This window comes from Jaculus jaculus, chromosome 1, assembly GCF_020740685.1.
Source record: "Jaculus jaculus isolate mJacJac1 chromosome 1, mJacJac1.mat.Y.cur, whole genome shotgun sequence".
NCBI classification, from domain to species: domain Eukaryota; kingdom Metazoa; phylum Chordata; class Mammalia; order Rodentia; family Dipodidae; genus Jaculus; species Jaculus jaculus.
In genome coordinates this window covers 259,949,306-259,973,317 of record NC_059102.1, presented here as the reverse complement: position 1 = coordinate 259,973,317, position 24,012 = coordinate 259,949,306, and the positions used below count along the sequence as shown (strand labels likewise).

General features: G+C 48.6%; 1 protein-coding gene across 3 annotated transcripts in view; it reads right to left on the bottom strand.

The window, feature by feature from the left end:
• Positions 1-5,201: 5,201 nt before the first annotated feature.
• Positions 5,202-24,012, bottom strand: part of Slc26a9 (solute carrier family 26 member 9) — a 31,089-nt gene continuing 12,278 nt past the window's right edge. The window contains exons 5-22 of one of the 3 annotated variants that reach the window (XR_006633204.1): positions 23,824-23,999; positions 22,033-22,197; positions 21,489-21,641; positions 20,890-20,972; positions 20,096-20,243; positions 19,647-19,760; positions 19,420-19,497; positions 18,792-18,887; positions 15,586-15,692; positions 14,581-14,650; positions 14,395-14,487; positions 14,144-14,257; positions 13,336-13,620; positions 12,430-12,484; positions 11,309-11,454; positions 9,662-9,733; positions 7,170-7,282; positions 5,202-6,930 (exon numbers count right to left, since the gene is read on the bottom strand). Coding sequence is in view for 1 of the 3 variants with exons in the window: in XM_004663533.2 (XP_004663590.2) it covers positions 7,235-7,282; positions 9,662-9,733; positions 11,309-11,454; positions 12,430-12,484; positions 13,336-13,620; positions 14,144-14,257; positions 14,395-14,487; positions 14,581-14,650; positions 15,586-15,692; positions 18,792-18,887; positions 19,420-19,497; positions 19,647-19,760; positions 20,096-20,243; positions 20,890-20,972; positions 21,489-21,641; positions 22,033-22,197; positions 23,824-23,999 (2,003 nt within the window). In the remaining 2 variants the exon portion in view is untranslated. Of the gene's footprint in view, positions 7,283-9,661; positions 9,734-11,308; positions 11,455-12,429; positions 12,485-13,335; positions 13,621-14,143; positions 14,258-14,394; positions 14,488-14,580; positions 14,651-15,585; positions 15,693-18,791; positions 18,888-19,419; positions 19,498-19,646; positions 19,761-20,095; positions 20,244-20,889; positions 20,973-21,488; positions 21,642-22,032; positions 22,198-23,823; positions 24,000-24,012 lie in introns of those variants that run through there. The other 2 variants (XM_004663533.2, XR_006633205.1) reach the window with 2 other exon arrangements.

Sequence of the window (24,012 nt, the reverse complement as noted above, 5' to 3'; positions counted from 1 at the left end):
GTGGGTTCTGGGGATTTGAACTCAAACTTGCACAGCAAGTGCTTTATCTGTCTAGTCATCACCCTGTACCCCTTAAATTGCTTTCTATGTTCACTTGCTTTCAGCCTGAAGAATATTCTTTAGCATTTCTTATGAGGTGAATCTGCTAGGAACACATTGTCTCAATTTCTGTTTATTTGGGAAAGTCCTTATTTTATTTTCATTTGTGAAAAATAGCTCTCCTGAATCCAGGATTCTTGGTTGATAGTCCCCCCCCTTTTTTTCCTTTGGTTTTCAAGGTAGGGTCTCGCTCTATCCAAGGCTGACCTGGAATTCACTATGTAGTCTCAGGGTGGCCTTGAATTTAGAGTGATCCTCCTACCTCTGCCTTCCGAGTGCTGGGATTAAAGGCATCTGCCACCATACCTGGCCAGTTTTTTGTTTTTTTTTTAACATTTTATTTATTTGAGAGAGACTGGTATATATACAGAGAACAGGTATGCCAGGGCCTCTAGCTGCTGAAAACGAACTCCAGATGCATGTGCTACCTTGTGCATCAGCTTACGTGAGTTCTGGGGAATTGAACCTGAGAGCTTAGGCTTCACAGGCAAACACCTTAACTGTTAAGCTATCTCTCCAGTCCAATAGCTGTTTTCTTTAAGCACTTTGAGTGTTATCCTGTTTTTGTTGAGAAGTCAGAAGTCATTCTTACTGGTTTTTGCTTTGTAAGTGATTTGTAAGAGTTTATTCCTGCTGCTTTCCACTGCTTGTTTTTGTGTGTGTATGCGTGATGTGTGTGTGTATGTGTGTGTGGGTGTGTGTGTGTGGGTGTGGATGTTAGTGCATCAGGGCCTCTTGGCACTTTCAAATAGAACACCAGGTACTTGCACCATTTTTTGGGTCCAGCTTTTCATGGGTGGCTAGGGAATTGAACCCAGGTAGGCAGGCTTTGCAAACAAGTACTCTTAACCATTAAGCCATCTCCTCAGCCCCTTTCATTGTCTTTAACTTTCAATATTTTTACCATAATGTGTCTGTTAGAGGATTTCTTTGAATTTACCTGTCTTGGAGTTTATTGAGCATCTATATGTGCAGATGATCATTTTTTCAATACATTTGAGGATTCTTCAGCCATTATTATCTTCTCTTTCTTCTCCATATCCTCCTCCTTTTTCCCCTCTCTGACAACACCTCCTTTATGTGAGCGTGGGTGTGATTACTGTAGCTTACACTTCCCAGAGGTGTTGTTTAGGTTTTCCTTTATTACTTTATTTTTTGTGCTACTGGGGATTGCACCCAGGCAGGTGTCCTATCACTGAGTTGTATCACCAGCTCTTCCTTTATCTGTTTTTCTTCTTTGTCCTTTGGCTTGAATATATATTTATACACACACACACACACACACACATGTCTTTTTCTCTCTCTCTCAAATAAATAGATAAAATATTTTTTAAATGTTTCTGTCATCTCTATCACAGCTTCCAAGGCTCAGGGTCCACTGTGGAAGAGGTGGCGGAAAGAATGTAAGAGCCAAAGGAAGGGTAGAACTCCTTACAACGTGCTCCTCCAGACACGAAATGGTCTGAATATCCATGACCTCACAGTGCCTGACACTACCTACACAAGACCATCATAATAGGAGGAAAAGATCATGACATCAAAATAAAAGACGATCGAGAGGGGAAGGGGTATGATGGAGAGTGGAGTTGCAAAGGGGAAATTGGGAGGGGGAGGGAATTGCCATGGTTTATGGTTTATAATTATGGGAGTTGTCAATAAACAATTAATTAATTAAAAAAGTTTCTGTTTCTTTGCTATTTTCTCTCTGATGTAACATTGCATCACACTTTTTCCTTTACTTTTTAAAAAATTTAATATCTCTCTCTCTCTCTCTCTCTCTCTCTCTATATATATATATATATATATATATATATATTAATTTTCCAAGGTAAGGTCTTGATCTCATTCAGGCTGACCTGAAATTCACTATATAGTCCCAGTATGGCCTTGAACTCACAGTGATCCTCCTACCTCTGCCTCCCAGGTGCTAGGATTAAAGGCATGCACCACCATGCCCGGCTCCTTTACTTTTTTTTAAGATAGTGTCTTGGGGGCTGGAGAGATGACTTAGTGGTTAAGCACTTGCCTGTGAAGCTTAAGGACCCTGGCTTGAGGCTTGATTCCCTAGGACCCACGTAAGCCAGATGCACTAGGTGGCACATGCATCTGGAGTTCATTTGTAGTGGCTAGAGGCCCTGGTGAGCCCATTTTTTTTCTCTCTCTCTGTCTATCTGCCTCTTTCTCTTTCTGTCACGCTCACATAAATAAATAAAAATAACAACAAAAGAGAGTGTTTTGGTATGTAGCACTGGCTGGCTTTGCTTCTCCTGCTTCAGGCCCCTGGGTGCTGGAATTACAGACACTCAGCACAACAGTTAGAAGGAGAAAAAAATTTCCTTTTAGTAATTGTATATTGGGGAAAATGGGCAGTAGCCTGATTGGGTTATTGTGGTGGTTTGATTCAGGTGTTCCCCATAAACTTAGGTGTTCTGAATGCTAGGTTCCCAGCTGACGGAGTTCTGGGAATTAAAGCTTTCTAGAAGCAGTGTATAGTAGAGGGTGGGCTTATGGGTGTTATAGCCAGCTTCCTTTTACCAGTGTTTGGCACACTCTCCTGGTGATGTTTTCCACCTGATGTTGGCGAGGAGGTGATGTCCACCTTCTCCTCATGCCATCGTTTTCCCTGCCATCATGGAGCTTCCCCTTAAGTCTGTAAATCAAAATGAACAGGCTGCTCTTGGTTGGGTATTTTCTGCCAGCAATGTGAACCTGACTGCAACAGTTATCAAAATTAATCTTGCCCATTTGAGACTCATGGATATTATGTGTGTATCATAGGAAGAAAGACACAGCATATATTTTTAATAGAGTGTTCTGGGTGAAAATGCAAAACTTCAATGCAATCATGAGGAAATATCAGACAAATACAAAATGAAAACTATGAAAAAGGGGTGGGTGAATTATATTCTTCAAAAATAATGTTGCATGAGACAAAGAGAAAATTTGTAAATGGTCCAGATAAAGGATGCTAAGCACATGCCAATTTAATACTTGACCTTAGAATGGATATTAGGCTGAAGACAAGAGAAAACTTATTAGAATAACTGACAAAATTGGAATATGAATAGTAAATTAAAGTACTGTTCCCATGCGAATTCATTAAGTCAGTAATAGCACAGTAGTTATGCAAGAGACTATATTTAAGGAAACACATATTGGAGTATTTAAGGTGGAACACCTTACTCTAAGATGATTGAAAACCAGAAGTTATGTATATCTATGAAGAGAGCGGGGGCAGGAAGAGAATGAGAGTAAAGTGAGTGGAATATCAATAATAAACAAACCAGTCATGAGTTGATGGTATTTCTTGTGCTATTTTTAGTTTTTCAAATTTGACAGAATCTGTCCTTTAAACATTTTTGTTGATGGAAAATTGTCTAGTCCTGTAAATGAAAAGCTAATCACATAGTTTAGTTATTTATCATTTTTTTTTTTTTGAGGTAGGATCTCACTCTACCCCAGGCTGATCTGGAACTCACTCTGTAGTTCCAGGCTGACCTCGAACTCACAAGCGATCCTCCTAACTCTGTATCCTGAGTGGTGGGATTAAAGGCATGCATCACAATGTCCAGCCAAATCACATAGTTTGAAAGAATCTGCTCTCATGACATGCGACTCAGAGCCTTCGAGTCATGAAGTCTTACCACCATGCATGGGTCTCCAGAGCAAGTCTCCTTTGATAACATCCCTATAGGGGTGAATATGAGAAGACACTCACAAAGTATGCCACTCTGGTTTAGGAGGGTGAGATGGCCATCACACCGATGGTATAGCTGTACAACCTATCGGGGCAAACAGGTGTTAGCAATGGAAGTCTTAAAAGGTTGCATCTGGTTTAGATGTCCCTATGCGCCTCCACTCCTAAGCTTGTAGCGGGGGAGTGCTGAGTGGTGTCACTTGTCAGCCCCTCCTAGCACTTGTCCTTCCATGGACACTGGGTACTACTCAGACCCATACTGCCTATCATTGTGCAGAGTTCAGGGCCACCAGTCACCCTTGATGAATGCAAGATGGGCTGATGGGTAGATATTTCCTTAGGACAGTCTGCAGAGGGAGCTCACCGGGCTCCTAGGAAGACAGCCACCCTCTGCAGGCTACCTCAGTGACTCTTGTATTGACTATTCCCCATCCCTGTCTCATTCCTCCTGGTCCTGAACATCATTCTCAAGTAGCCCGTGTACCAGCTTTGGTCTTTAGTTCTGCTTCTGGGGGAATTCAGGCCAACACAGTCTCACTAGAGGAAAATCTAAAACTCAAATGCATGGGATGCTAATTGGTAAAATTTACCCAAATCTCCTGTAGTCCATTGGAGCAGCAGGATAAAGCGAGATTAGCTTATTTTAAATGTGAATTTAGAGCTCACAGGCCTCTGCCTCTGTGATGTAGGCTTCTCCTCCCATCTATCTCTCTGTCCTCTAGTTCTCCCTGTTTCTTCATCCCTGCATATCTCTGTTCTGATGGGCCTCACATACTGTGGTTTCTTCTTAGTGGAGTGCAAGCAGAGCCAGCTGTCCTCAGACAAGACTTACTTAATTTCTTTCTATTATTTTTGATTTGTGTGGTGTGTGTGCACATGCATACAGAAGCCTCCTCTATCTTTCTTTCACCTTATTTTCTTGAGAAATAAGTGAGCAATTTCTTTTCCTAAGTTTCTCACTGAACCTGGAACTCCCATTTTTTAGGTAGACCAGATGACAAGGGAGCCCTAGAGCCCTAAAAATCCTCCTGTCTCTGCCTACCTCAGATCTGGCATCATAGGCATACAGTTTTTATTAAACATATTTATTTGCATGTATGTGTGTGTGGGGGGGTGGTCTATACAATTGCAAACAAATGCAAGATACTTGAGCCACTTTTTGCATCTGGCCTTATGTGGGTAGCTGGGGAATTGAACTGAGGTTGGCAGGCTTTTCAAGCAAATGCCTTTAACCATTGAGTCATCTCTCCAGCCCCCCCTTTTTATGTGGGTGCTGGGGATTGAGCTCAGGTCCTCATGCTTATGCAGCAATGACTCTCATCTGCTGTGCCATGTCCTCAACCGCCTATCTCTCTCTAAAATCACTTCAACGTATGCCTTTGTTCATGTTTCAAGACCACTTTATTACCAAAACAAACAAAAGGAGAATGTCATTTAAATAAATTACACAAATATCTTAAGAGGTAAGGTACACAACCCTCCCAGGGAATCGTACATCACAGATCAATAAGAACATTCAAAAATATTGAAAATCTGGATTATTTTGCTCCCTTGCCCTTCCTGGCCCGTGTAGCACGTGTGTTCTTGCAATATGCCCTCCCCCCAGTGGACGTTTCTTCAGCATCTTCCCTCGTCCCACGTGTTTCTAATCATACATTCAACATGGGTCCCTGTATCTCCTGAAATGCTGCAGATGCCCCCTGGAGCACAACCCCTGGCCATTGTGAGTCAGAAATCCCCTTATTTCTGGGGGCTGGTCTGCTGAACTTCAAGTCACCAGGGAATCTAGACACTTGGATTTGTTTCTGTGACCTTCCCCTACTTCCTAGGCCTGAGCTGGACTTCGGAGGAGGTGGAGTAGGGAAGGGTGAGTTGTCATTGGCTAAGGTTCTTGTTCTTGAATTTGGCACTTTGAGGGCTGGCACAGTGAATCCCAGATAACATTGTCTTCCACCTTCCAAGTTTTGGTTCCATTGGCAGCCTGATGGCATAATGAATTCACAGAGAAGCAACGCTCACAGGCCAAGAATGTGTTGGCCTTTTGCCAGTACCCTGTCCTTTAACTCTACGAAGACTTGTTAGCTGACCAGCTCACTCAACACACAGACGTCTAATGAAGGGCAGGCTGAAGTTAGGAACTGGTCAGCCCAACCTGTTGGGGCAGGGGTCACTGAAGTGAAGGAACTTGGGAGAAATAGTAAGGAGAGGCCAGAAGACTTTCTGTGTACTTGCAAAACATGTGAGTGTGCACCTACTTGTTTTTAAGCCACAGTGGGATCCCTCAAGTTACCTCCCTACAGTCATGGCGAATTTAATCCCTATGTTCATCTTTCCTAGGAGAATATGGTCCTGAGGTTATAAAGCCTTTCTATGGAGGGAGACACATACAGTGAGAGGATGAAGCTGGTCGCTAAGGACTTCCTCCCCTGCCTGGCACAAGGACCCCCATCGTGGCTCTGCATGACATCCTGGTAAGGGAGAGTTCAAATGTTTGACTCTTTGCCAAGTGAAGATGATTATGACAGATTTCCCAAAGAGAGGCATTTTCCTTATGGGCTTTGAGGTCAGGCAGGCTGTCGGGGCCCGGGGGCACAGTCTGCCTTGAGTTGATACTAGCACCACCTCCCCTTCCTGGTCTCCAGTACAAAGAGGGGTTCTCAAAATATTTTGGGCAGAATACCTGTTGCTATGTTGTCAGTGACCTATCCCCCAGAAGGGAGCAGCGGAAGTATGATTCAGAGGGCAAGGCAGTCCCTTGACTGTCTGTCTGCCTCTGGGGAGGTAGTTCTGATGGTCTGGAGGGTCCTGGCTACCGCCCAGTCTTGAGTCAGAGGTGGGGGACAGCAGAGGCCTCAGTAGTGTTGGGGTGAAGAGCGAGACAGAGACTTGTAGGGTGTGGGCAGTACCTGGTTTCTGGGGCACAGAGCTACTAGCTGTTAAGAAGCTAGAGGGACAAGCTTCAGTACCCTAACCTAGTTCATCCCCTTGTCCCATGTCCACCCAATACTCTCAAGCCCAATTCACGCAAGCCATAGGACCCCTCTTGAAGCTTGAAGCTTGCACCCCCAAGTCAGCACAGTTCTTCTGTTCTTGGCTCACTCTTAGAGGCTGGAAGTCAGCTGCCACGTGAGGGCCTAGGGAGTGGGATGGAGCGAGCTCACTGCTGGCCCTGGTCAGAGGGGCGGGGGATGGGTGAAGAGGTGGGTCCAGCAGCCTGTGAAAGTAGACTCCTCCTGCTGCTGAGGCTGGGCTGGCTCTCTTGCAGGGAAGCAGGGAGGGAGGGAAGGGCAGGTGAGAGGAGAAGGAGTCAAGAGAGGATCTAGAGTCCAGGTAGATGCACTCTTCTCTCTTGGTCACCCCCTGTGCTCCTGACCTTATGTGTCACGGAAGTCCCAGGTTCCAGGTGCTCTGGAGGCAGCAAGGGGACCAGCTGAGCTCTCACAGGGCAGTCAGGGTCTCTGCTTGAAACATGCTCCCAAACATCTCCTGCAGGGCCACAGGAAGGAAGGGTGAGAGGAAGGGAAATCATTAGAGTTCTCGGGATTGGAGTGACTGTGACCAACAGGTGACTGTCTCCCAGTGGCTAGATAAAGCATTGTGAGTGAGTGCGTACGTGTGGGTGAGCAGGGAAGAGGCAGGCCTGCCTGAGAGATGAACTGATACAGTGGTGATGGGAGAAGGTTCTAGAATGGGATTGGGACCTGCCTCCCATGTGCTGTATGGTCATCCACATGTTACTTCCTGGTGTACTGCTTTATTTTGTGCATTTACAATGTGACAATATCCTCCATTTAAAAAATGTACTGGAGGATTCAAGAGGACACAGAAGTCATCCTGCTTAATGTGGTTCCAGCTGTATTTCCCAATAGTTGTCACCTGCCATTAGCTTTCTGAGAGATGCATTCAGAAGACTGTGGAATTCAAATGCAAAATGAATGGGAAAAGGTACAGGGAGATGCTATTTGTGTGTGTGTTTTCAAGGTATGGTCTCGCTCTAGTCCAGCTGACCTAGAATTTACTATGTAGTCTCAGGGTGGCCTCGAACTCATGGCGATCCTCCTACCTCTGCTTCCCAAGTGCTGGAATTAAAGGTGTGCGCCACCATACCTGGCTCAATATGCTATTTTTTTTTAAAAAAAAGATTTTATTTTTATTTATGAGACAGAGAGAGAGAGGGAGAGAGAGAGAGAGAGGGAGAGGGGGAGAGAACAGGCATACCAGGGCCTCTAGCCACTACAAACGAACTCCAGATGCATGGGCTACCATGTGCATCTGGCTAACGTGGGACCTGGAGAATTGAACCTGGGTCCTTAGGTTTCACAAGCATGTGCCTTAACTGTTAAGCCATCTCTCCAGCCCTATATACATATTTTTTAAACATACCCAAACCAAATTACTCTAAATTTAGACACTTAGGCACCTGTTTTTTGTTTTCAAATTCAGGACACTACAATGGTGATGGTTTTCACAGGCCCTGGGAAGATAGTCACGACTTATGGCATATGGCTTTTAGCTGACAACCTGCTCATTTGCAAGAATGATTTGTTTCCGGAGAGCTCATCTGAGTCTGTCAACAGAGAGTTTTCAGGGAGCAAGAGTCTGTTTACTGCTGTGCGCTCACCCTGCAACTGTGCCAGGCCAGCAACAGATGCCCGAAAATACCTAATACATCAATGGAAGGACAAGGGGCTCCTCTGACCAATCTTGTAGAGGAACAGGTTTTATCTATATGTCCCTTCTTTTTCAGATAATAGCAATTGGAGTCCAGTGGTGTCATGTGGCTTGCCCAAGATTACAGGGCAGGGCGGGTGTGTTTACAATAGATAGAAGTAAGTTCTCAGAGGCATGTCCAACCTGTGGCTTTCCAGCCCGAATTCATCCCAGCACAGCAATCGATGACAATGCCATGATGCAATGTCAAAAAGTTGGATAGGGCTGGAGAGATGACTTAGTGGTTAAGGCACTTGTCTGCAAAGCCTAAGGACCCAGGTTCAATACCTCAGTACCTGGATATGCCAGATAAACAAGGTGAACATGGGTCTGGAGTGTGTTTGCAGTGGCTAGAGGCCCTAGTATGCCCATTCTCTTTCTCTCTCTCTCTCTCTCTCAAAATAAATAAATAAAATATAATTTAAAAATGTTGGATAGCTTTGCTTGACTCTTCCATCCCCCAAGGTGAAAAGATATAAGATCTGTTATTAAAAGATAGACGATGAGCCGGGCGTGGTGGTGCACGCCTTTAATCCCAGCACTTGGGAGGCAGAGGTAGGAGAATTGCCGTGAGTTTGAGGCCACCCTGAGACTCCATAGTGAATTCCAGGTCAGCCTGGGCTAGAGTGAGACCCTACCTCAAAAAACGAAAAAAAAAAAAAAGGTAGATGAGGGGTGTGAGGAGATGGTTAATCCCCCTGCTGTGCACAAGGGCATGGGTTCAGATTCCCGGCCTCATATAAATGGCAGGTGAGTGTGGTGGCCTGCCTGGAATCCCAGCAAGTGGGGTGAAGGGCTCAGGGGCAAGCTGGCTAGCCAAGCTAGCTGAGTCAGTGAGCTCTGGCTTCAAGTGAGAGACCCTGTCTCAATACATAAAGTCGACAGCGATTACAGCAGACCCTCGGTATCAATCTCTGGCCTCCATGTATGCACGCACACATATGCACCCGCAACCCCTCTCATGTGCCTACACATATATGAATATGCATACTCACACAGACACACGCACACACACATATACAAAAAAAGAAAATGAAGATGAAACCTTGTCATCTTCAAGGTGACCGTTCTGAACTCGAGGCGACAGCAAGCCAACTACCTTGAATGGGAAGGAAACCCCTCCCTTCAATCCCTCACCCGCTGTTCCCTGCTTACATGCTCTAAGTCCCAGTAGCTGGGGCTGTCCTCTTCTGAATCGTACAAGGACAGCTCCGTGTTTCCTGGAGCCTGAAGGGGGGAAGTTGGCACAGGATGAGTTCAGGTGGGCAATTTGTGTTTGGTGGCTAGGAGAACGTCTGGCAGGCTCTGGAGGTGGCCATATTCCCCGAGCCCCGCTGCCATTTCATGCTACAGCACAGCCGAGGGCAGTGCGCATAGGGCCCGCCTTCCTTTGTGGGCATTAGAGGCTGGGAAGTGCCAGTCGCCTGCATTCTTTTCCACATCGGGATTCTGTAAAGGTAGGATAATCAGGCTGGTTTTACTAGCTTTCTCCATAGCAAGGAGTGTGCATAATTTCTGTTAGGTGAGTGTAGAACTGTTTACAAATATGTAATCAACACAATACACATAAGTCCTAATAACAAGGATTTATCCGGTCTCCCTATTTCTCATGGATGAGGCTCGTGAAGTCAGACAGCCCGTGGCTCCCCTAGTCTCTCCAGAAGCGTGGAGGGTGGGAAGCAGACCCTGTTTTCCCTTTCTTTTGGCACTTGGGACACATGGCTTCTCTTTTATCATTCTCTTAAGGCAAAGAGCTCTTGGGTCAGAAAGTTCTATTTTTAGTCTGTCTTTTTTTTTTTTTTTTTAATTAACAGAGGCTGGGGGCAGGTACAGTCTTGGAAGGCCAAAGGCAGGGAGCCTCGGGGTGAGAGGTGGCTGGAGAGACTAGGGCCCCAACGATGTGGGCATGTTCTGATTCTTCAGCTTTGTAGAGTCCTGGACAGTTATTTGTAGCTTATTTGCATGCCACTAACTGACCAGTAAATTAAATATCAAGAGGCTTAGACTAAGCGTGGACTTAGCTTCTCCATCCTGGAACCTCCAAGCTTGACTCATTGAAAACATGTCACCTCAACAAAGAGAGGATGCAGCTGGGGAAATGGCTTAGCGGTTAAGGCACTTGCCTGCAAAGCCAAAGGACCTAGGTTCCATTTCCCAGGACTCACATAAGCCAGATGCACAAGGAGGTACATGTGTCTGGAGTTTGTTTGTAGCAGCTGGAGGCCCTGGCATACCCATTCTCTCTCTCAAATTAAAAAAAAAAATACATATATATATATATATATATATATATATATAGAGAGAGAGAGAGAGAGAGAGAGAGAGAGAGAGAGGCTGCTGAGCACTGCTGGGGCACAGGTTACAACTTAGGCACTGTGTTTGGGTGTTTGGGTAACTGCGATATTAATATAAAAAAAGGAGCATTCAATAAAATTGTATCGTTATGTAAAAGATATAATTATCATTTAATCTTGAAGAAAAGCCCAATGTGGTGGGTAATTGTGGTTGATGGTCCCTACCCTACAGATAGAGAAGCTGAGATCCATGGGCGGGGCATGATGGCTGATGGCACACGCCTTTAATCCCAGCACTCAGGAGGCAGAGGTAGGAGACTCACTGTGAGTTCGAGGCCGCCCTTAGACTACATAGTGAATTCTAGCTCAACGTGACCTAGAGTGAGACCCTACCTCGAAAAAAAAAAAAAAAAAAGTACGATGGTAGATTGGTGTTGCACTTCACACCTTCTGGTTCTTTTTAGCACCCTCTGGTCCTGCTGTTTGAGAGAGCCCAAGGGGACCTTACCCCTTGGAAGCTGTTTGCTGGGGCCACGTCTCTGGTATTCGCCTGGGCAAAGAGGACTGCGTCATGGATGGTGGGGAACACGTGGTTGCGCTCTACACACCCGTCCTCAAAGATGCCTCCGTAGCTGATATCGTTGTACACCTGGGCTGGAAGGAGTCAAGGTCACCTTGAGAAAGGTAACTGCATGGGTGGATTGGAGCTGGGGGAGGGGGAGGCCATGAACTGGCATTGCAGTATCAGTTCTGGACAGCAGAGGGCAACATGAGCTTGAAGATACTGAACCCTCAAGCCAGGGCAGAAGGAAACTGGGTTTAGGGAGTTGGCACTTTGTAGGGAAAAGCTAAAATGTCCATGAGGAGACTGCTTCTAGTTCCAGTCTCCTATGGCTCGTCCTTCCTTTTGTTTACCTATGCCTTCCTGAAACTTCCAATGCCTCGGAAGATGAAGATGAGCCCTTATTTGTTGGTTTATTTATTTTTATCAAATTTTGGAGATGGTTTCCTGAGTATGAGGAGAATGAACCCATCAACTTCCAAGCACGTCAAGCATCTCCCACTGCAGATTCTGGAAGTCTTGGAGGGTGGTCCGGACAGAGCCTGGCACAAGCAGCCCTGGGAGTGGGATGTGTCTGTGCCACCTGGGACTGTGGGCACTCCCTGTATTGGGTATATGTGCTGATGACGTGAATGTTCATTGGTCTGTGGCTCGTCCTTGAGGCTGAGAAGTGCACCCTTTGGAGACAGTATGCATGTAAGACTGTATCTATAGGTGCCTGGGAAGTTAGGGTATCGGAAAAGATCCCCAAGTTCATTTAACCAAGCCCCTAATTTACATGGGTGGAAATAGATCCTCAGCCAAGTAAAGTGATCTGGTTTAAGACTCACAGCACCTTAGAGATGGAGCAGATTAGCATTCTAGCTGTTTTCAATTCCATGACCTTCCACTCTGTTACTGAAAACTCATACAATCTGGCCCGACTCTTTCGACTTATATTTGAAACGTTTATATGCAGGCAGAAGTTTCTGGGGAATACTAGGTGCTCTCATTCTATATCCAGCAGCCTAGTTCAGCCTTCCTGTCTCAGCAGCCTTCCGGCCCTGTAACTGCCCTCCTTTTCTTACCATGAATGTTCACCAGGAAGACCTTGACTCCAATCTTCCTATAGGTGGAACTCAGCTAGAAAGGTTAGGAGGGGGAGGGGAGAAGAGAGAAAAGGAAAAGAATGTTCTGAGAGGGTCTAAAAAGGGGTTCACAAAATGCACTTCACAAGGAAGACAAATAAACAAGTAGCCCTGAGGGCCCCGACAGCCACAGGCAAGAGTAGCAGAGAGCACCCTACTTCTCTCTGGAGTGTTGGCCCAAGGCCCCTCTAGAAAGCAGGGCGGAAATGGGGCTTTGCCAATGTGACGGGCACTTAAAGTCACTATTGGTCTTACTAAGGGTCAGATCTCTGCCTTCAGTGCTTAGGTTCCTGGCTCTGCTGCTTTCTGACTTTGTGGCTTTAGGCAGAAACCTCAGAGAAGAGCAAGGCTCAGCTCGGCAAGCCTAGACTGCCCAGGCAGGGGAGACGCCTGAGGCCTGACAGGAAGGGGCCTTCGGTGTTCCTATACCCTCTCTGCACCCCTCTGCTCCCCTGGGTTGTCTCCACCTAAGCCACTCTGAGGCTTGCTAACTCCCTGCCATTGGCTGGGCCACTGAGAAGTCATCCAGTGGGTCTGCCCATTCGCTGTGTCGCCAGGGCATAGGAACACTGGTGCACTATGTTTTCATGAATGAGGTGCCAAGCTGACTTCTACTCAGAGTACTCCAGGCAAGTTTGGATCCTAGAAAGAACTCCAGATGGACTTGACTCGGTAGACAGGCTAGAGCTAAGGTAGCCCTCTCTAGCATCTCATTGTCCTGGGCTTGTCCCCTATAGCACATCCACCTGGGCGAAGGAGGTGTCCCTCTAGGGGCTGAAATCTCCTGAGGAAAGGAAGAATGGGGGAGCAGGAGAAGGGGTTCATGCCCCCTCCCCGGGGCCTCACCTTGGCCAAGGCTTTGATGCCCATCAAGTCTACAAAGCTGACTCCACTCATATCAAGGATGAGTGTGTGGAAGGTGACAAAGGGTGGAACACTGGCCAGGGTGTCATTAGGCTCACTGGGGGGCTGAGAAGAAGCTGGCAGCTCACACGGGGCAGCAGCGGAGGCATCGTCTGGGCTGAAGGTGATGTAAGATATGGTGGTGCCAATGGTGGGCGTCTGGTTGTTGTTGGGGTCTGTAGGGGGCGCATTTTCAAAGTCTTGCTGGAGCTCCTGCAGGGACACTGTCTGTGGGAGGGAGGAGGGCAGTCAGGACCCCAGCACTGAGCATGAAGTAGGGGTGAGGGGGGCACAGGCGGAAGTGAACGTTGTATGTGGTGGTGTGAGTACAGGCCTCTTCTAAAGCCCCTGCCTGGGGGAGGGCCTGAAAGCTTGGTCCCCCCCACAACTCAAAATGGGAGAACCATTCCACAGAGGCCCAAACCTTGAATGTTCTGCCTAGGAGGAAGCCTCTTTGGAAATACTGGGGTCCTCTTGCATTTGCTTGCCCCATACTCCCACTCCCATACCAGCCTGGACACCCTGGAAATTCCTTGCTGCTCCCCACCTGGCATTCATAGGCCCATGGACAATGGCCCGGCTTAGCCAGAGCATGAGGCGCAGTGGTTATTTTGGGAGCTGGCAGCCCTCTCCCTAGCAGAGTGCCCAGTAGCACTCTCAGAGACTTCCTGTCTGCTTCTCAAGGTGCTGGAGGCTGGGTGCCAGGGGCAAGAGCAGGATGGGTGTGGGGCTGACCCTGGCTTCGGTTCACCTTGGTTTTCATAAAAAGGGACTTCCTCTGCTGTGTGGGCATCGTTCTCCTCTTCTCCTGCTTCCTGAGGTACTTCTGCTTGGCAAGTAAAACCTTCTGCGGATCCATGCCTGTCTGTGGGGAGAGGGCCAACAGCGATCTCGACCTCCACCCTGGGCGGATGGCTGGCTTTTGGCTCCCAGCCCCCTTCTGCTTCGGGCGTCTGGCCCGTCTCTCTTTGGCCCTTCTGGTCCCCATGGATGAAACCTTACCTTGGCAATGATCTTTTGCCTGAAGATCTCTGAGTTGGCAAAGTAGAGAGGGGAGCAGTAAGTGATAATCTTAACCCCCTCGATTTCTTGGATCTGTGACAGGGAGACTGAACTCAGGTCACAGATAGGTCTTGGGAAAGGCATAGGGCTAAAAAAAAAAAGAGGTCTTAAGCTAGGATCACCTACCCTACTGTAAGTCTTGGGGTTCACATAGATGTCTGTGTCCATGACCTGGGCCAGAGCAGAGCCGTTTCGACTAGATGAAGAAGGAAAAATAAAACAGCTGTGAGAGGATGCTAACAGATTTTGAGCCTGGGGTTGATGTCTGGGTGGGGCCCAGGCAAAGCCTGGCTGGGACAGGATCCTGTCTTCCTGTAGGTGTTTGTGCTAGCCTTTTTTTTTTTTTTTTTGCCTTGGAGACCCATGCCTAGTGGCTTGTGATTAGTCTTTAACTAAGACTATGACTGGGAATCAGGGGAGAGAAGAAGCGAGGATATGTGAGGTGATAAGCATAGTGACTCCAAAGTTAGCATTTCCTGATTCTGAGTTCCCAAGAAGAGAAGACAAAGTTGTTTTTTTTTTTCTTTTTTTTAAACATTCAGCACCTCCCCTGCCTCGCCCTGAACTCCCTCTCTGAGGCATGTGGCCTGTATTTCTGAATTCTTTTTTTTTTTTTTTTTCAGGTAGGGTCTCACTGTAGTCCAGGCTGACCTGGAACTCAGGGTGGCCTCGAACTCTGGCGATCCTCCTCCCTCTGCCTCCGGAGTGCTGGGATTAAAGGCGAGTGCCACCACGCCCGGCTATTTCTGATTCTTTTATAGAAACAATGCAGACAGCCTGTCCTCTGCCCTGGTGCTCTCTTGGGTCGGGTCCCACTTGGTCTGTGGTTCTGGTAGTGCTTCTGGAAGGATGCTGGGTCTCATCTCCCTGCTTTCCCCTGCTCTGGCTGCGCCCCCAACCCTCCCACACCAAGTTGATTTGCTCTAGGTATTATCATACAAGCCTGACAGGCCAGCCTGAGCCCGCAAGTATGTCTGGGTCATGTGCTTCCCAGGCTAGGCGGGACATCCAGTGCTAGGCCCAGAAGGTGGGAGGTGGAGTGGGCTGAGCTAGGTCTTGGTAAGGGATCCCCCTAGCAGGCCGGTCCAGCAACCCCATGCTGTGCCTGGGAAGGATGAGGTTGTCACTTACAACTGAGTCTGGAAGACCACAACCAGAACGGAGAAGGCGACACCCACGGCCACACCGTACGGCAGGCTCAGGAAGAAGGAGGAGAGGAAGCTCACCACCCAGACACACTGTGAGGAGAGAGATGTCAAAAGCAGGCCTGGGCAGGAAAACTGCTTCTTTCAAGGAGTCCTCTGATGTTAGCCAAGGCTGTACTCTACCAGTCCAGACTCAGACCTCTCCTGCCCTTCTTTTTGCATTTTTGCAGTGAGTCACTTGTCTGTGTTTTGGTTTACCTGCCTGTGTCTCTAACAATGAGTATAGCCTCTGATCTTGGCCAGTTTTCTTTTTCTTAAGTTGTGTTTTGCCATCCTGGGGATTGAATGCAGGTCTGTACACATGGTAGATAAGTGCTCCACCAATGAGCTTCACCTCCAGCCCTTGGCCTATTTATTTATTTATTAAAGATTTTTATTTATTTATTTGATAGAGAAAGGGGGTAGAGAGAGAGAAAGGGAGAGAGAGAGAGAGAGAGAGAATGGGCACGCCAGGGCCTCCAGCCATTGCAAATGAATTCCAGGCATGTGTGCCCTCTAGTGCATCTGGCTAGCATGGGCCCTAGGGAATCAAACCTGGATCCTTTGGCTCTACAGGCAAATGCCTTAACTGCTAAGCCATCCCTCCAGCCTGGCCTATTTATTTTTAAGTTTCTTTCTTTTTTTTTAATGAGAGAGTGACAGAGAGAAAGAGAGGAGGATTGGCACACCAGGGCCTATAGCCACTGCAACCAAACTCCAGACTCGTGTGGAGAAAATGGGTGTATCAGGGCCTGTAGCCATTGCAAATGAACTCCAGACACATGTGTCACCTTGCACATCTGGCTTATGTGGGTCTTGGAGAATAGAACCTGGGTCCTTTGTTTTTGTAGGCAAGCGCCTTAACTGCTAAGCCATCTCTCCAGCTCTCCACTTCTATTTTAAAAAGAAACAGAAGCGGGCTGGAGAGATGGCTTAGCGGTTAAGCGCTTGCCTGTGAAGCCTAAGGACCCCGGTTTGAGGCTCGGTTCCCCAGGTCCCACGTTAGCCAGATGCACAAGGGGGCGCACGCATCTGGAGTTCGTTTGCAGAGGCTGGAAGCCCTGGCGCGCCCATTCTCTCTCTTTCCCTCTATCTGTCTTTCTCTCTGTCTCTGTCACTCTCAAATAAATAAATAAATAAAAAATTAAAAAAAAATTAAAAAAAAGAGAAACAGAAGCATGCATAAAGAGACATGCTGTGAGAAGAGTATGCCCTTGGGACGGATGAACTAAGCTTCAGAGTCCAGTCCTTTTATAGTGCTGAGCCATGGTTTCCTAGTCAACACAATGAAAAATAAGGCTTACTTCATGAAAAGACTGAAGCATTAGGGAGACATAGGCCCCAGCCTTGCAGTGGGCTTTCAGGTAACAAACTCTCCAGGTAATATGAGCTCCCTTCTGGTCTAACAGCTAGCCACACGTGCGTTGATGGATGCTCAGTTCCTGAACGGACGACTTGGGGCCAAGGACCTGCTTGTGTAAGTTGCTCTCTGTGGGTCATTAAGAGCCCCCCAAAAGCTCTAAAAGAATTGCAAGGGACTGTGGCCATAGCAAGGAGATGGGTCGCACACTGGGCAGGAAATGGGGATATTGTTTTTTTTTTTTTTTCCTATCCCCACTACTGACTTATTGGAAAACCCCAGAGAGGCCACTTCCTGACTTTAAGGATTTTCTTCCTCAACCACTTGTGTGGACAAGCCTTTCTTTCCTAGAGACTGGACAGCCCAGAGTTGTGTAGCCCAGCATGGAGTTGCTGCCCAGATCTTGCCACTTGCTTCCTTCATGGCCTCTGATGATTGGTTTACTTAGTTCTTCTGAAGACTGATTTTTGTCATCTTTAACAGAAGTAAGTGCTGGCTCCGGATTACGGGGATACGTGGAGGTAAAAAGGCAGCGCCGTCAGCACGCCGCCACCTTCATCGCTCTCACCGGGGAAGACGCAGCTACAGTATGTTAGTGGTTGCGCTTGCAGGATGTTTCTGGCCGCATGGTGCTTTCCCAGTGTGAATCCATCCAATCCTCAGAGCCAGAGAATGACACAGAATGCAACTTCACTCCACTTACAAATGAGGAGCTAGAACCTTAGGGGCTCTAGAAGCTTACTCAGGACTCTGGTCTTTGGGTCTTCTGTTCTAAGCTTTTCTAAAGAATGGTTTTCTTTGGGCTGGAGAAATGGCTCAGCAGTAAAGGCACTTGCCTGCAAAGTTGAGGAACTTAAGTTCAAATCTCCAGGTCCCATGTAGCCAGATGCACAGTGACAAAAGCACACCATGTCGCACATGTACCACAAGGGGTGCACATGCCTGGAGTTCATTCCCAGTAGGCTGAAGGTCCTGGCATGTCCATTCTCTCTATCTCTGCCTCTTTCTCTCTCTCAAAATAAAATAATAAAAAAGAAAGCACTTAAAAAAAGAATGGTTTTCTTTGATTTTTTTTTCAGGGGGAACTATAATTCATAAACATAGTAGCATCTTAGTTTTGTTGACCATAAATGTAATTCAGACTATTTGCAGTTTATTTGGACAATTCCATTTCTTTCTCATAAGTAATCCCAGAAGTGAGACAGGATCAAATGCCTATTTCACAGATGGGGAAACTGAGGTTCAGAGAAGGTAAGGAACTTGCTATTGGTTACAGAGCCAGCAAATGGTTAAGTTAGGATTTTTGAACATAGGGTGGCTCTCTTTAAAGCCTGGACTCTTTTTTATTTTATTTTTAAAATATTTATTTATTTATTTATTTGACAGAGAAAGAGGAGGAGAGAGAAAGAGAGAGAGAGAGAGAGAGAGAGAGAGAGAGAGAGAGAGAGAGAGGGAGGGAGGGAGGGAGGGAGGGAGGGAGGGAGGGAGGGAGGGAGGGGGAGAGAGAATGGGTGCGCCAGTGCCTCCAACCACTGCAAACAAACTCCAGATGCATGTGCATCCTTGTGCATCTGGCTAACATGGATCCTGGGGGATTGAACCTGGGTCCTTTGGCTTTGCAGGCAAACTCCTTAACCGCTAAGCCATCCCTCCAGCCCTGAATCCTGGACTCTTAACCAGTGGGTGATGCTAGTGAGGGCGCAGCAGGCAAGAGGGTTCTCCACTAGGCGGGGGCCGAGGGGCTTGGGGAGGGCAGGGTTCCCAGTGGGGCCCTATAGGCTGCCCCCACTCACACAGTCCAGCTTGTTCTTCTTCCACAGGAAGTACGGGTCAGCGAGTTGCTTGAGGGAATTCTTGAGGTTGACAGCTATGAGGGCTCCCAGAACAGCCTAGAAGAAGCAGAACACTGCTTCATGCTGGCGTCCCCTTCATCCTGCCCTTCCTCCACATACCTGACCCTGGAGCCTGGCAGGACAAAGATAGAGGTCCAGAATGCTTTCCCAGCAGAGCCCCCAAATCTCTCCACTCAATCTTTGCATTGGAAAAGGTGGCAGCAGCCATGAGATTCATTCTGGGCCCAGATTTGTCCTTCCTCTGTCCCCTTGTCTCCAAACAGCTCATACTTAGTTCTTCCTAGTGGGGCTGTGTATGCAGGTACCTGGCCCTCTGCCTGGAGATCAGACTTCTAGACAGCCAGAGGATGGAATCAGCCCTGCACTGTGAACTGTCTCACTAGACAGGTCGGACTCAGCCTCAGTCTCCCTCCTCACGTGTAACACGGGAGACTCAAATCTGTATTGAATACCTCACGGAGTGCGACAATGGTGCCGGCTCGCAACCCCACCAAGCGCTTTGCCACTCTAAAGAGATCATGCTTGCCGGAGGGTCTCGCTGTCCCCTGCTCTCTGGCTGGGCTCTTACCTTGGGCAGAGGGTACAGATAGGACCCCAGGACCAGCATGGTGATCATCACCACCAGGGACACACACAGGCTCGCCACCTAGGCAGAGAAAGTTGGGAGTGGCACGTGTAGAATTCTTTTCATGACCCATTTCCCACTGATCCTTTGGGAGCCTCTGTGACGCCTGGGTGTCTCTGGGACAAATGCTTGCTTCCACCCTCACTGAAGCTCCTTGGGCCAGGGCTCACCTGGGACTTTCCTCCAGCCCCATCCACAGCCAGAGTGACAGAGAGAGCACAGCAGATGACATGGATCTTAAAGAAGGACCCGAAGAAGTTGCTGCAGCCCAGGGCAATCATCTCCTGTGAGGAGAGGCACGGTTGCTGGGGAGCAGGGACTGTGTAAGCAGAGTCTCAGGAGAGTGGTGCTTATGCTTCGTAGCCCCATCTGAGGTCAGAGTTCCCTCACCCCTTGCAGCCTGACCTCGGCTCAAAGAATCCCAAGATATCTTTCTCTCCCTCTTTTCTGTGGTGCTGGGGACAGAATCCAAGGCCTCAGGCATGCTATGCAGGTGCTCTGCCACTTAGCCGCATCCCTGCCCACCCTTCCAGCCACCCCCTTCTCACACCTAAACTGTCTCTAGCAGGCCTCTGTGGGCCCATCCTGGCCATCTCTGCTGAGGGCAGCCCAAAGCTACCTGGTTTGAATCCACATCATAGCCATGCTTGCTGGCCAAGGTCCGGCCCATGGCCAGATTGATGACATAGCCCACAATGGCCAGGGAGAAGGCTGTGCCCATCATGTCCTTCCACTGCGAAACCACAGGTGACACTGGAGTAGGGAACCTGCCAAGGAGCCAAAGGAGGCAGGGCCCAGGGACATGAGGAAAGGGAGAGCAGCTGAACCCCCCACTGTGTACCCAGGGTCACTGTATGACTCCTCCCCACCTTATCACACTCACTGTGATCAGAGGGCAGGTCCTGTCACTCCTGTCTTCCAAAGGAGGAAGCCAAGGTTTAGAGACCTAACTTGTTCAGGTTACTGAGCTAGTAATGAGGCGGGAGGGCCTCGTTTATATGCTCCTAGATTCGGGAATCTTTGCAAGCACAGACTGATGGACCCCAGTGCTGGGAGGCCTTGCCTCCCTCCCCTGCTTCAATGCACTGGGACAATCTTTATCCCTGACCTCCTGGATCTAGCTTGGTGCCTGGCCCAGCATGGATGCTTAAGGAATTTGGCTGCTTGCAAAGTGGCATCTTTTCTGCATGGATAAAGAAAGGTGTACTCTGCAGCAGTTAAGGCTCACTTTTCAAAAAGCAGCCAGCTCTAGCTGTTACATGGCTTTCTTCTGTATAAGTAATGGTAGTCATTCACATGCGGTCGGGGTCACGCAGCTGCTAATGCACTTTTACGTGCAGCTTCTTATCCCCATCAGGGCCCCTGCCTTGGTGAGGAGTGGCGTGGGGTAGGCTCTGGGCCACTTGAACTCACCCATGTTGGATCTCTCCCACGATCTGCATGTGATATTTTTTGGGCATCTTGTAGCTCCCAGAGATAGCTGTTGCCACCACCACCTGCAGACACCAAAGTAGCGAAGGAGGATTGGCCCTTAGTTGGGGTCAGCACAAGAGCTTCTCCCATCTCTTCCCCGTCCTATGGTCCTAAATCCATCCCATGCTGGCCTCCTTAAGGCAACCCCAGGAGCCACAGTTGGGGGCATGGAATAGATTCACATGTGATTCCCTGTCCTGCTAGCTGCCAGGAGAGAGGGTAGAGGGATGTGAAGGGCTCCTTTTCTTTTTTCACACATTTAAAAAAAAATTTTTTATTTGAGAGCGACAGACACAGAGAGAAAGACAGAGGGAAAGAGAGAGAATGGGCGCGCCAGGGCTTCCAGCCTCTGCAAGCGAACTCCAGATGTGTGCGCCCCCTTGTGCATCTGGCTAACATGGGACCTGGGGAACCGAGCCTCGAACCGGGGTCCTTAGGCTTCACAGGCAAGCACTTAACTGCTAAGCCATCTCTCCAGAAAGGGCTCCTTTTCTTTCAGGCCCTCCACCTTGGCTCCCAGCCCCAGGCAGGATTCTCACCACAATCATCTCTGTGGGGATGGGAAAGCGGATCTTGTGCATGTAGCGAGCATTGAGTTCCTTCACCAGCATCAGGAAGACGCCACTGACCAGGGCGAAGACGAGTGAGGCGATGTTGGTGTGGGGGAGGTTTTTGCAAATGTCAATGAAGGTCTGGGGGAAAGAGCATCACGCTCACAGGCTCCCACCCTTTCTTCCCATGCTGCCCTACCCTTGGGTGCCTGACCCAAGGAAGAGAGGCCACCAGTGTTACTGGAAACACACAAAGACTTCCCAGGCAAAGGGGTTGAGGCACAAGAATGGGACACTGGTGGAGTATATGTCTCCTTTTCTGCAAGGATTAACCACAGAGAGCCTCCGGGAGTGCTTGAGGCTGTGTGCTAGAATTCCCTTCCATGGGGAGAACCCCTCTGGTTCCCCTCTGTCCAGTGTCCAAGCCATTCAGTCAGCTCTCACAGTGAGCAGCTCACATCTTCCCAAAACAGTAAAGCCTGCTCAGGCTCCTGCTCCTGCCCTGCCCAGTTTAGGGTGCTTCCAGACTCACAAAGACAATGGAGCCTGGGCCTGTGTAGGAGGGGACGGTCAAGCCAAAGATGTACTTGAGCACCGAGATCAGGATCTGCAGGCCAGCGGCTGTCATGAAGCCCCGGATGAAGGACTCAGAGAGGTAGATCGCCACAAAACCAAACTGCATGAAGCCCAGGCCCATCTGGAAGGGAGAACGGGACAGTGGAGAGGTCATGGGGGGGGGGGGGATCAGGTGCTCTTAACACTTGCCACACAAGGCCAGGCCTGGGGCCTCGTACAGCTTTGGGGTCACAGTAGGGGTTCAGGGAAATGAGCTCTCTGTGGCCTTGGTCTATCCATCTTTGTTCCTGGGGTCTCGACACTAAATCAGTTCTTTTAAAGCAGAGGCTTCTGTCATGCTACCACTCTGGCTTCAGTTTCCTTATCTGAAAATCAACTTGGTCCTCCCCCAGTGCCACCTGTTGCCCAGCCAAAGACCTCGGAGTCACCCTCCTTTGCCACCCACATGCAGTCTATCACCGAGTGCTGCTAAGGCTCCTGGCAAAATGTTCCTTCCACCCACCCCCATCTTCTTCTCCTTGGCCACCACCCCAACACTCCATCCATCCTGGGCCACTAGAGTCCCCTGCTTTTGATTTCACTGTGCTGCCAGCTGTCTCTTTATAGTCCCAACTATCTTTGTAAAATGTCTGATGGAGGGCTGGTTCCCCAGGTCCCACGTTAGCCAGATGCACAAGGGGGCGCATGTGTCTGGAGTTCGTTTGCAGAGGCTGGAAGCCCTGGCGCGCCCATTCTCTCTCTCTCCCTCTATCTTTCTCTCTGCGTCTGTCGCTCTTAAATAAATAAATAAATAAATAAATAAATAAATAAATAATGTCTGATGGACTCAAGTCACTGTCAAGGGGATCGGTTCCAGACTTCACTGTCTGGCTCTTGCCTACCGTCCTGGCTTCTCCTGGCCCTCTGCCCTCCAGCCACACTAAACTTCTTGCCAATCTCTACCTGGTCAGACTGTGCTATCTTAAGCTTCAGTACTTTTGGATGCTGTTTCCTCTCCCCTGGACCAGCCTTTGCACCTGTTCATTTGGTCACTGCTTAACTACTACTTGTCCTTTGAGGCACCGTCCAATGCCACCTCCTCTCAGAGGTCTTTCCCAATTCTCCTGTCTGGGTTTCCACTGCCGCTTGTTCATGGCTCTACTGTGCCGCTTATCTTACTGTGGCACATGATTTATCTGTTGACATGGCCACTTCCTCTGTCCCGCTTGGAGCCACGTGTGCCCTGGACCTCCTTCTTACTTATCTTTGTGTCCTCAGGGCCTAACCCAGTTCCTGGCAGAGTGAGACAACCAGAAACCATTAATGGAGTGAGAATGAATGGCAGGTGCCCCCTGGGTTGCCAGGTGTGCTTACCTTTTGCCATTCTGTGTTTTCCTCCCTAACGCTAGTGGCACCCTTTCTGCTTCTGGCTACGAGCTCAGCTTATATCATGCACCTGTGCTATGGCTCGAGGCACAGGAGGCTGGAGGGGCATGGGAGATGCTGGCAGAGAGCGAGGTTTCTCCAAGAGGTGCTTGAGAGAGGCTTTGAGGCTTCTGGGAAGACTTTCTATTCAGGACAATCCCATTAGTGCTACAGGGAGCTGCTCTGAACTCTTTAACGTCCTTTTTTGGTCCAGGGACGGGGAAGAGGGAGGAGGGAGGGCTCTAAGTCAGCTTTGACATCACACTGGGGCCTTTGAGGCATGGCAGGGTGGCCTGCTATCCCCTGAGGCTGGGCTTTTGAGGGTTGAAGCTGTGTCCCTCACCTGGATGATGGCAGTCAGGCAGGCGAGTGTTGCTGACACGTGCAGTCTCTCTGCCTCCATGGCTGCAGTGTCCACATAGCTCTTGTTGGTGGCATTGTCAAAGACCCGGAATTTCGACTCTGGGGCCAGCTGCAGACAGATGTTACCCACCAGGATGCTGATAACTGCAAAGGTACCTGTGGTGCCCCA